Genomic DNA, 9,814 nt, shown 5'->3' on the forward strand with positions numbered 1-9,814 from the left:
GCCAGTTTTTTTCTCTTTCTGGTTTATATCTACCAATCAGGAACCCCTCAATGTTAGGAGGAGGGATTTATCATGAGGAGGGAGAGAAGCTGGACGGATAATGAAGCTGGACTGAGAATGGAGCACACAGACAGGGAAGGGGAGCCGTGAAAACAGATGTGATTGGGTCAGCAAACTGTCATTATAAAGAAAACAACTAATGGGCCTTGCTGGTATTATATGTGTTGCTAATTGCCTTTTAAAAGAAAAAATTTAAAAATCAACCCTACAAGCTCAAAGGAGGTACAACCAGGAAGATACCCAGTAGGCCAAATAACCAGTCCAGCTCTGACCATGGGTGAACTCTATCACCTTCACCACAGAGAGTGGGGCTGTTTCTAAGAAAACTGAGAAACACCACAATGACGCACCCATGCACACATCAGCACCAAAGCAGCGAGCACATCATCCTGTTTCCTATGTCTCTATATGTGGTCTGTTTCATGTTAGCCAATCAAACACAGTGTGGTCTGACAAGAGCTGAGAAACTGTCAGTTTTCTTCCATTCAGCACAAAGATCTGAGCACGATGACATCTGCAGCGTTTGTCTTCATTCTGACGTGTTTGGTCCTGGGGTCGAATGGTGCGTTGAGTTTTCATTGTTATGTATTTATCTATAATCTAGTGAATGTTCACAGATCCATTCTGTTTGAAGTTTTTTTAATGTAAAATCTGTTGATTTTAATGTCATGGTACTTTTGTCTCTCACCTCATAGGTCGTACTTCCTTGACATATCTTGGGAACTCATCTACGTCTGTTCACCATGAGATACGAGAAACTGGAGAGAATTTGACTCTGAAGTGTGTCTTCATAGATGACCGTTCTCCATGGGTTTATTGGTACAAACATACTCTTGGGGAGAACCTAAAGCTCATCTCCTCCTTCCAAAACTCTGCAACTAATAGGAGTTTCCATGGAGAGTTTAGGAACAATACACGCTTCACACTGGAGGGAAAAAAGGGTAAAAATGACTTAATGTCAGATCTGCAACTATCAGACTCAGCCATTTATCACTGCATGATTAGCAATGACGGCAATATGCAGATTTTAAAAACCACCAGAGTCAGTGTGAAGGGTGGAAACAGGATCAAGCTGGACTCTGGAGGTGAGTTTCTTCATTGTCAACATGATCCCACATGAGAACTCTCTAATCAGACTAAACACAGATATAAAGCTCTGAGCTCGGCTTCTTCTGTCTGACTGTACCCACAGATGAGGTGAGCTCTGGTGTCTTGGTGTATTCTCTGAGTGGAGCTTTGATATCTGCAGTTATCCTGATAGTTGTCCTGGCCTTCTTATTGTACAAGATGAACAAAAGAATCTGCTTCTTATCTCAAGGTATGATCACTAACACTGTTATAATCTTCCTGTTTTCACTAAGTCTTCATTCTGAATTCAAGAGTGATTTCTGTGTTTCACCATCAGAGATAAAAGCAAGATTTTCAGCTCCCTCCACAACAAACATGGAGGTCCAAACCTTTTTTTTTTTTTTTTTTTTTTTTGCATTTTTATATGTTTCTCAAGGTCCATTTTGTGATAGGTGCATATATTTTTCTAGGTTAACAGAGGAGTAGACGACGTCTGTTATGCCGCTGTGAACGTTAACATGCCCAACACATCAAGAAGACAGAGAAACACAGCCAGAGATGAATGTGTGTATTCCAGTGTGAGGCAGTAGAAGTCACCATGGTTCATCTTTTACTACGTCACTTTAAACTGATGTCGGACTGAAAACATTTTCAGCAATGTGACCTCGGTAGATCAGTTACGTTGTTGAGTGTGTTGAGCTTTGTAAATGAATTTAGTATATTGGAGAGACAACAACATTTTTTAAATCAAAGGTCTTTCTTTACTGAGGATTTAGAAAAATATATTTCATTATTTTATTTATTTTTTTTAATTTTGGTATTTTATTGCTTCTATTTTAAACAGTCTCAAACTAAAGCAGCCCTCTTTGAGGACAACACCCAAGAATAACCAGGAGTCCCAGACCAGCTTTGTGCCTGTGTTAATGTTAAATACAAATAAAATAAAAACTGGTTTTATTTAAAATTTACATTAATATTGTTACTTATTGCATTTTTCTCTGCCTTTCAAGTGTATAAAAAAAAAAAAAAAACATGAGCAATATTCCTCTGTCTAAATGTCGTCTTTAACTTTAGTCTGACTGGATGTTTGACTGTATTTTTAGTGAGATGAGTTTTGTGAATCAAACATGTTTGTTTTCTATTTTATTTGTGTAATGATTGGTGTTTGTTTAAATTGGAACCCAGAAGCAGACCGGAAGCAGGAGCAACAGTTTAACAGGTTTATTGTGCTGGAATTAGGAGGAGGAAGGGGGGGGATCCGGGGCCAGGGAGTGAGGGAGAATCGGTGAGGTTGTGAGGTCGTGAGCAGGAGGTGAGTGAGAGAGTCCGTGATGAGAGGCTGAAGGTCCTGAGCGGGAGGTGAGTGAGAGTGACCGTATTGAGAGTACGGCAGCGTTACGGAGATTGGGCTTGAGGCACTGGCGGCACTGGAAGAGACGGAGGAGAAGCAGGATTAGACAAAGGTTCACAAATAAGCACTGGTAACTTGTGATTGATCAAAGAGCGTGAGGCCGATACCACGGTTGAAGCGGAATAATCTGACGCCTTCAGATCCTCACAGCAGAGCTTAAAGACCCTGCAAAGTAAAAATAAATCTGTATTTAGGTTTGTAGTATGATAGATCACTGTGTTATGAACCCCCAGGTCAAATTTCAGTCAAATAAAGCATCTCCAAGTTTATAAAATGAAGCTTCAAATCCTGAAAAATGAGTCAGTAAAATCTGCTCCAGGATGGTGTGGGCGTGTCTGTTGAATGAGCTGAAACCACGCCCACTCAGGACACGGGTAGTCTGCAGCATTAACCCCCTCACTCATGGTGTCATACTTGGAAAAATATTTTCCCCTAAAAACGAACCAATAAACAAAACATGCATAACTATAACTTTGCAATGAAACATGAACATTATAGAACGGTACAAGAGTACAAGACTGAATTACTTTGCACAAAATGAACCAGAAGTCCCTGCTCCAGGTGACAGCTTCCTTCCACAATATTGTAGTGTTAGAGGGGCGGGGTCATTCTCTACTGTGGGCTCATGATATCGTGAGCCCACATATTGGCCCCGCCCACATGAAACCAAGCCAGGAAAGAGATGAAATGGCCTAAATCCAGAATTCAGTCTCATGTAGATCTCAGAGTTTTCACATGTTTACAGCAACCATATTCCAACATTTCTAGAGTGTTAAGACAAAAACTTTGGATTTCACTTTACAGGGTCTTTAAGAGGACGTGGTGATTGATATGATTGTGAGCAGGTGCGAGAGTGCTGTGAAACAGTGTGACGGAGGGGCCCAATCCCTGTGAAGACAGAAGCAAACAACAAGAGGCAGGAAACAGATCTCTGGAAGATTTTCAAAATAAAACTGAAAATGTGCACAGTCACCACAAGTTGTATATAATCATCAATATTTAGAAGTTCTAAATCACTGACACTGTAGAAGCTTTACAGAAAACTGTTGCAATGATTCATTTATAGCTATCAGAGTTTAACTCTATCATTTATCTTTGCATGAATGGATTTTTTATTGAATGATCCAATAAACTTGTCAGAATTCAAACGTGTGCAGATTTAATCCTGATGTCATTTTGTCTTTGTTTGAACCATCTTTACCAGAAAATGAGTCCAAACCCGACCTACTCCATTTCTCTAAAATACTAAAAGAATTTATGTGTTTAACCTTTTATCAGAAAGTTTTAGCTCAGTATTGGTCCAGATTAGGGCTGTAAACTATTTACATTTTAAATCATGATCTAACTAATTTTAACTAATGTGAGAAATTATTTTTTTATGGATTTTACATTAGAAGTCCTTATTATGAAGAAAGTGACTGATATCACTGGTATCAACCATCAAGAAGCTCTATTAGTACAGTCCTTGTCAGTGCTAGTACACCTCTGACCTTCCTCTCTCCTACAACATCTTAGAAAAAGCAGCCACTGCTCAGCTTCATCACCACATGTCCAACCATCAGTTCTCTAAACCCCACTGATCAGGATCCAGACTACACCACCACACAGAGACCACCCTCATCAAAATCCCTCATGACCTCCTCACAGCAGCAGACTCCAGACACAATCTCCAACACCATCCTCCTCAAGCATCCATCCCACCACCTAGACATTACCAGAACAGCTCTCTCCTGGTCTCAGTCCTACCTCTCAAACAGAAAACAGTTGTCACCTTTGTCCTCCAGCCCCAGTAAACCAAGGCCAGCCTCAAGGCTCTGTCCTAGACTCCACTCTTGGTTACATAAACCACAAACATGGTCTCAGTTGGAGTTCTTATGCTGATGACACACAGCTTTATTTTCACACTACACCACTCACTGGTTCATTCACTGGACCATTCACCCCCACACTCACTGGTCAGTGGTCTACAAGAAACCAAAACCTGGATGTCAACCAACAACCTCAAACTGATCAGCAACAAAACAGAGCTCATCATTGAGGCCCCCTAAGCACTGCTCAGGAGGGTTGGGAATTTGGATTCACAATGTGGATGGTAGTCTCATCCGCCAGTCCTCTGAGATCTGAAACCTGGTCATCATCAAGAACTCCACCCTGTGCTTCCAATCCCAACTCCAGTGTGTGACCAGAACAACCTGTTTCCACCTCAAAAATATCTCCAGACTCAGACCATCACCCTCAACCATGCGTTTGTAACCCAGGTTAGTCCAGCCGTCAGTGCAACTTCCTGTCTAGCATGTACAAACTTAGCTTGACAATGACGCGCACTTCCTCTTGAAGCCACTGCACAGACGTCGAGCAGCCACTGTCAGCTGCACAGAAAAGTTTGGAAGCATCAAGAACAGCTTAAAAGTGAACAAAAACTGTCTGAACCATCTCCTGCAACGTACCCACCTTCTGGAAGAAAAGAGGACTGAAGACTTGTTCCGTTGTAGAAGAAGAAATGCATGGTGAGCTTCATTTATCATGCCAACATTTCAGAAGTAAATGCTAACGTTAGCTCCGCTAGCGGCGGTTGCTAATACCTTAAGCTCTGTGTATATTATGATATATTATGATTATATTATTTTGCGATGCTAATGTTAGGTCTGCTAGCCGCGGCTAATACCCCTGAGCAAAACTCCATTCATTTAGCGGCAGCCATTAGCAAAGCTAGCAGACATTAGCAACGCTAACTTGAATGAAACTTAAAGGGACAATGTGTAGAATTTGGTATTTTAGCGACATCTAGCGTCCAGATTTCAGAATGAGCCGATCTGTTACCAAAACGTCACATCACTAGGCGACGAGAGCCTGTGAAGACCAAAAAGGATCGTGAGCCGGACATCATTTACAGCAGTGACGAGGTGAGGGTTTATTCATTCCTATTTGTAACCATTATTTTTATAGATTATAGGTCAGTCTTCTTCTCCACCTGCCTTCCAGGTAGCTTTCAGGACCAGCGGGCAGGTTTGTATTTAAAAATCGCGTTTTGCTCTTTCTGTCCCCAAAACGTTGCCCTAGACAACATGGCGGTTCAATATGGCAGCCTCCGTGGGGGCGACCCGCGGTAATGTAAATTTTAAAAGCTTTTTTCTAATTTTGTAAAAAGAAAACGAAAGTTTAAAGGGGATGATTGTGCACTTATTTTAACATACTTCACATAGATATATAAACATTATATCCCATGTACACCGTTTCTGTTTGGCGTAATGCAGCCAAATTCTACACATTGTACCTTTAATAGTGTGTCACGTGCTGAATTAGCGCATGTGTTTAATGCTGAACACAGTTATTCATGCACTGAATAAATTGTTGTCTTGTTTAAATGCCTTAACTGTGCTTTAGTTGCCTTAAAGAGCAACTTTATTTAATGTTTAAAGCCCTTTATTCTGTGATACCTGAAGCAGATAATAGCTTTAGTGTGTGATGAATATGAGTTTAAATCACCATTACTTGGTGTAGAGTTTAAATACATTTATTTTCATATTTGGTGTGGCTATTTACTGGTTTTTACCACACAAAAAAGGGAAAGATTTGGTTTAAACTTCATGATGTAACTTCAGTTTAATTATTGTATTGTTGATACAGCAATTTAAAGTGCATTATTTATTGTTACTGATACAGTGATTTAAAGTGCATTATTTATTGTTACTGATACAGTGATTTAAAGTGCATTATTTATTGTTACTGATACAGTGATTTAAAGTGCATTATTTATTGTTACTGATACAGTGATTTAAAGTGCATTATTTATTGTTACTGATACAGTGATTTAAAGTGCATTATTTATTGTTACTGATACAGTGATTTAAAGTGCATTATTTATTTATTGTATTGCTGGTAAAGTGATTTAAAAGGCACTATTTATTGGTTATTTAATAAGTATGAATCTATAGATTTAAGGAACTATTGTTACTGTGTAAACATTTTTCATTTCTAAAGTCTATTAGCTGTAATGGTTATTATGTTGATAACTCAGGGTAACAAGAGATAATTTGATGATATTATGCTAGCTTTATTTCATCATTAGAGATAAGACATTGAGTTTAATTCTGACCTTACTACTGTAGGTCAGGTTTTCTGGACCCATCTGGAACTGGAGAATAACCGCTGGATTCGGTTGGAGACGTCGATGGCGAGCTACAAACCCATGGAGACGAACTGAATCAAATTGCATGCTGAAGACAGAGAGATTATGGACTCGATCAAGAGCGTGGTAGGAGTGTGGTGCTAGCGCGTATTCTGAAAATCAAAGTCATTAAATACAAAAGACTCACATTGAGTAAAAAGGCCTACTTTGGTTTATTTTTTTTCCCTCAATTACCCGGGTAATAAGTATCAAGAATTGTTGTGAATAATTTTGTGTCATGATGATTTTGTGTTATTGCTTCTTTGAAAAAAACATTTCACTAAACACAAAGAGAAATCCTTTAAAATCAGTTATTGTGTGAGACTGTGTTATTGTTTGGTGCACCTCATAGGCTCCACAGTCATTCCTAGCATCTTCTTTAGTTTTCTAGCCCAGGTTTAAGTCACTTACCTTTATTTAACACTATTTACTCAAAGCTCACCTCAGCATAAGGGTGACACGTTCATCACTTTCCATCTGGATGACTGCTCTGGAGTCTAGTCTAGTCCAGTATGTCCAAAAGTCTACTGCCTGCACAAGGCCCAGCAGCCTTAACCCAGCATGTGAGTTCTAAAAATTACCCAGCATTCTTTGGTGTGTGCTAGTGCTGAAGCGGTGAATGTTAACTGGTGAACTGCTGAGGCATCTGAAATGAAGAGAAAAGAGAAATAGGAACACTCCACCACAACAAACAGCACTGAACCGTGAGAATGTCAGAATACTTCCGTTACATGTCTCATTTCTTGTTAGCCAATCAGACGCAGCGTGGTCTGTGAAGAGAGAGAAACTGTCAGTTTTCTTTCATTTAGCAGGAAGATCTGAGCACCATGACATCTCCAACGTTTGTCTTCATCCTGACGTGTTTGATCGTAGGACAAACTGGTGAGTTAGGTTGTTACTCTGTTTTAATTCACTCTGTGTTATCTTCAGTGTTTTAAACATTATGGTCTCTGTCTTTATTCTGATTTCAGCTCAGACAGTTGCTCTGGAATCTTCTTCCTCTGTTCGTCATGAGACACGAGAAACTGGAGAGAATATCACTTTACAATCTTCAGTCGACCGTCATAGCTCCATGTTGTTGTTCTGGTTTAAGCAAACTCTTGGAGAGAAACTGAAGCCCATCTGTTCTTTTAAAAAATATGGAACTTTGAATATTTTTTTTGGTGAGTTTAAGGATGATCCACGCTTCACAATGGATACTCAAAACGGTGAAAATAATTTAAAAATGTCATATTTGCAGATGTCAGACTCAGCTACATATTACTGCATGGGTTCAGATATCTCTGTTTTAGAAGTTGTAGAAACCATCACAGTCAGTGTGAAGGGTTCAGGTGTGAGCGTCCCAGCTCTGGTCCATCAGTCAGAGTCTGAAACCATCCAGCCAGGAGGCTCTGTGACTCTGAACTGTACAGTCCACACTGGGACCTACTACTGCGCTGTGGTCTCATGTGGAGACGGGACCAAGCTGGACTTTGGAGGTGAGTTTCTTCATTGTCAACATGATCCCACATGAGAACTCTCTAATCAGACTAAACACAGATATAAAGCTCTGAGCTCGGCTTCTTCTGTCTGACTGTACCCACAGATGAGGTGAGCTCTGGTGTCTTGGTGTATTCTCTGAGTGGAGCTTTGATATCTGCAGTTATCCTGATAGTTGTCCTGGCCTTCTTATTGTACAAGATGAACAAAAGAATCTGCTTCTTATCTCAAGGTATGATCACTAACACTGTTAGTATCTTCCTGTTTTCACTAAGTCTTCATTCTGAATTCAAGAGTGATTTCTGTGTTTCACCATCAGAGATACAAGCAAGATTTTCAGCTCCCTCCACAACAAACATGGAGGTAAGACTAGCTCCTTTAACTGTGCTGCTGAAGTACCATACAAAACATAGGTTATGGATTTTTAACATGCTGTTAAAATTTTTGAAACTCCATTTTGTGACTGAGTCGTGAATGTATTTTCTTTTTTAGGGTAACAAAGGAACAGACGACGTCTGTTATGCTGCTCTGAACATTAACATGCCCAACACATCAAGAAGACAGAGAAACACAGCCAGAGATGAATGTGTGTATTCCAGTGTGAGGCAGTAGAAGTCACCATGGTTCATCTTTTACTACGTCACTTTAAACTGATGTTGAACCAGATTTTTAATGTTACCTTTGTGAATAAATGTCACTGATTAAGTTGTGCTTTTGTAAATGAATTTTAAATGATCTGATAGTGAACATGAGAATTTTAAACCAAAGAACTCTTTTAACCCAGGTTTTGTTTTTACATTGTTATTATTATAGATGTATGTTTTGGTATTTTTTCCTCTTTGAGACGTTGGATAGAGCAGAAAATGGAGGAAATGATCAGAAGTGATATGCAGGAACAGAGCTCAGGGCTGCTCACATCGAGGACTACACCCTGTGTGCGTGTGTTACTGATTTTAACTAAAACGTCTATTTTTTGGCAATTTTAAAGTTTATAGATTTTATGTTTTGATGCAATGTAGTTATTTCTTTGCTTTTCAAACAAATAAATAAAACAACATCAACAATATTTCTATGTCAGTATGTCATGTTTTACTGCAGTCTGACATGAAGGTTTATTTTTTTTTGATCCCCTCAATGCGGCTCATGAGGTAAAGAGTTTTATTTTCTTTGTTGTATAATGCCGTTATTATTGTTTTAATTATGTTGATGTAATAGGCGTGTGCTTGCCTTTGTAGTGCATATTTTACTTCTTTAAGCTGCAAGCCTTTAATTTATGTATCGTGTATGTATTATTTTAATTATGTGAATGTTTCGTATTTATTTGTGCTTATGTGTTTTTAATGTAGTTTTCACGGCTCAATAAACACCCATAAACAGAAATCCGTTGAGCTCATCCTTGCATCTTGAGGGGAGTCATAGTAGCTACTGCTTTCATAGATGAATTTTAAATGTCTAAAGATTACAAACAAATCACAAATGCATACATTTTCTTCATTAAACATGCATAGATCTGTTTTTTTGTTCCAAGTACAGCATGGAGGTTTACACCTGTTCAACATGTCTCTGACTTAAATATTTTAATAGCATACTTGTGACACATTGATAGTTTAAAGATTTTCTTCTTTGTT

General features: G+C 39.0%; 1 protein-coding gene and 1 gene segment (V, D, J or C); both read left to right on the top strand.

Moving 5' to 3' along the window:
- The first annotated feature begins 529 nt into the window (after positions 1-529).
- LOC121505047 lies at positions 530-1,760 on the top strand. The segment is given in 4 exon segments: positions 530-622; positions 756-1,145; positions 1,253-1,378; positions 1,599-1,760. Coding segments are annotated over 4 exon segments (576 nt in total).
- A 5,774-nt stretch (positions 1,761-7,534) lies between these two features.
- LOC121504953 lies at positions 7,535-8,798 on the top strand. The gene is made up of 5 exons (XM_041780073.1): positions 7,535-7,589; positions 7,679-8,185; positions 8,293-8,418; positions 8,506-8,570; positions 8,679-8,798. Exons 1-5 carry the CDS (start codon positions 7,535-7,537, stop codon positions 8,796-8,798), a joined length of 873 nt encoding a protein of 290 aa, XP_041636007.1.
- The last annotated feature ends 1,016 nt before the right edge of the window (positions 8,799-9,814 follow it).

Source organism: Cheilinus undulatus, linkage group 22 (genome assembly GCF_018320785.1).
Source record: "Cheilinus undulatus linkage group 22, ASM1832078v1, whole genome shotgun sequence".
NCBI classification, from domain to species: Eukaryota; Metazoa; Chordata; class Actinopteri; order Labriformes; family Labridae; genus Cheilinus; species Cheilinus undulatus.

Excerpts from the sequence above, each read along its gene's own strand:
- LOC121504953 (XM_041780073.1), top strand. The coding sequence starts at position 7,535 with ATGACATCTCCAACGTTTGTCTTCATCCTGACGTGTTTGATCGTAGGA. Across the intron at positions 7,590-7,678 it reads TTTGATCGTAGGACAAACTG|CTCAGACAGTTGCTCTGGAA; the intron begins GTGAGTTAGGTT and ends TTCTGATTTCAG. Across the intron at positions 8,186-8,292 it reads GACCAAGCTGGACTTTGGAG|ATGAGGTGAGCTCTGGTGTC; the intron begins GTGAGTTTCTTC and ends CTGTACCCACAG.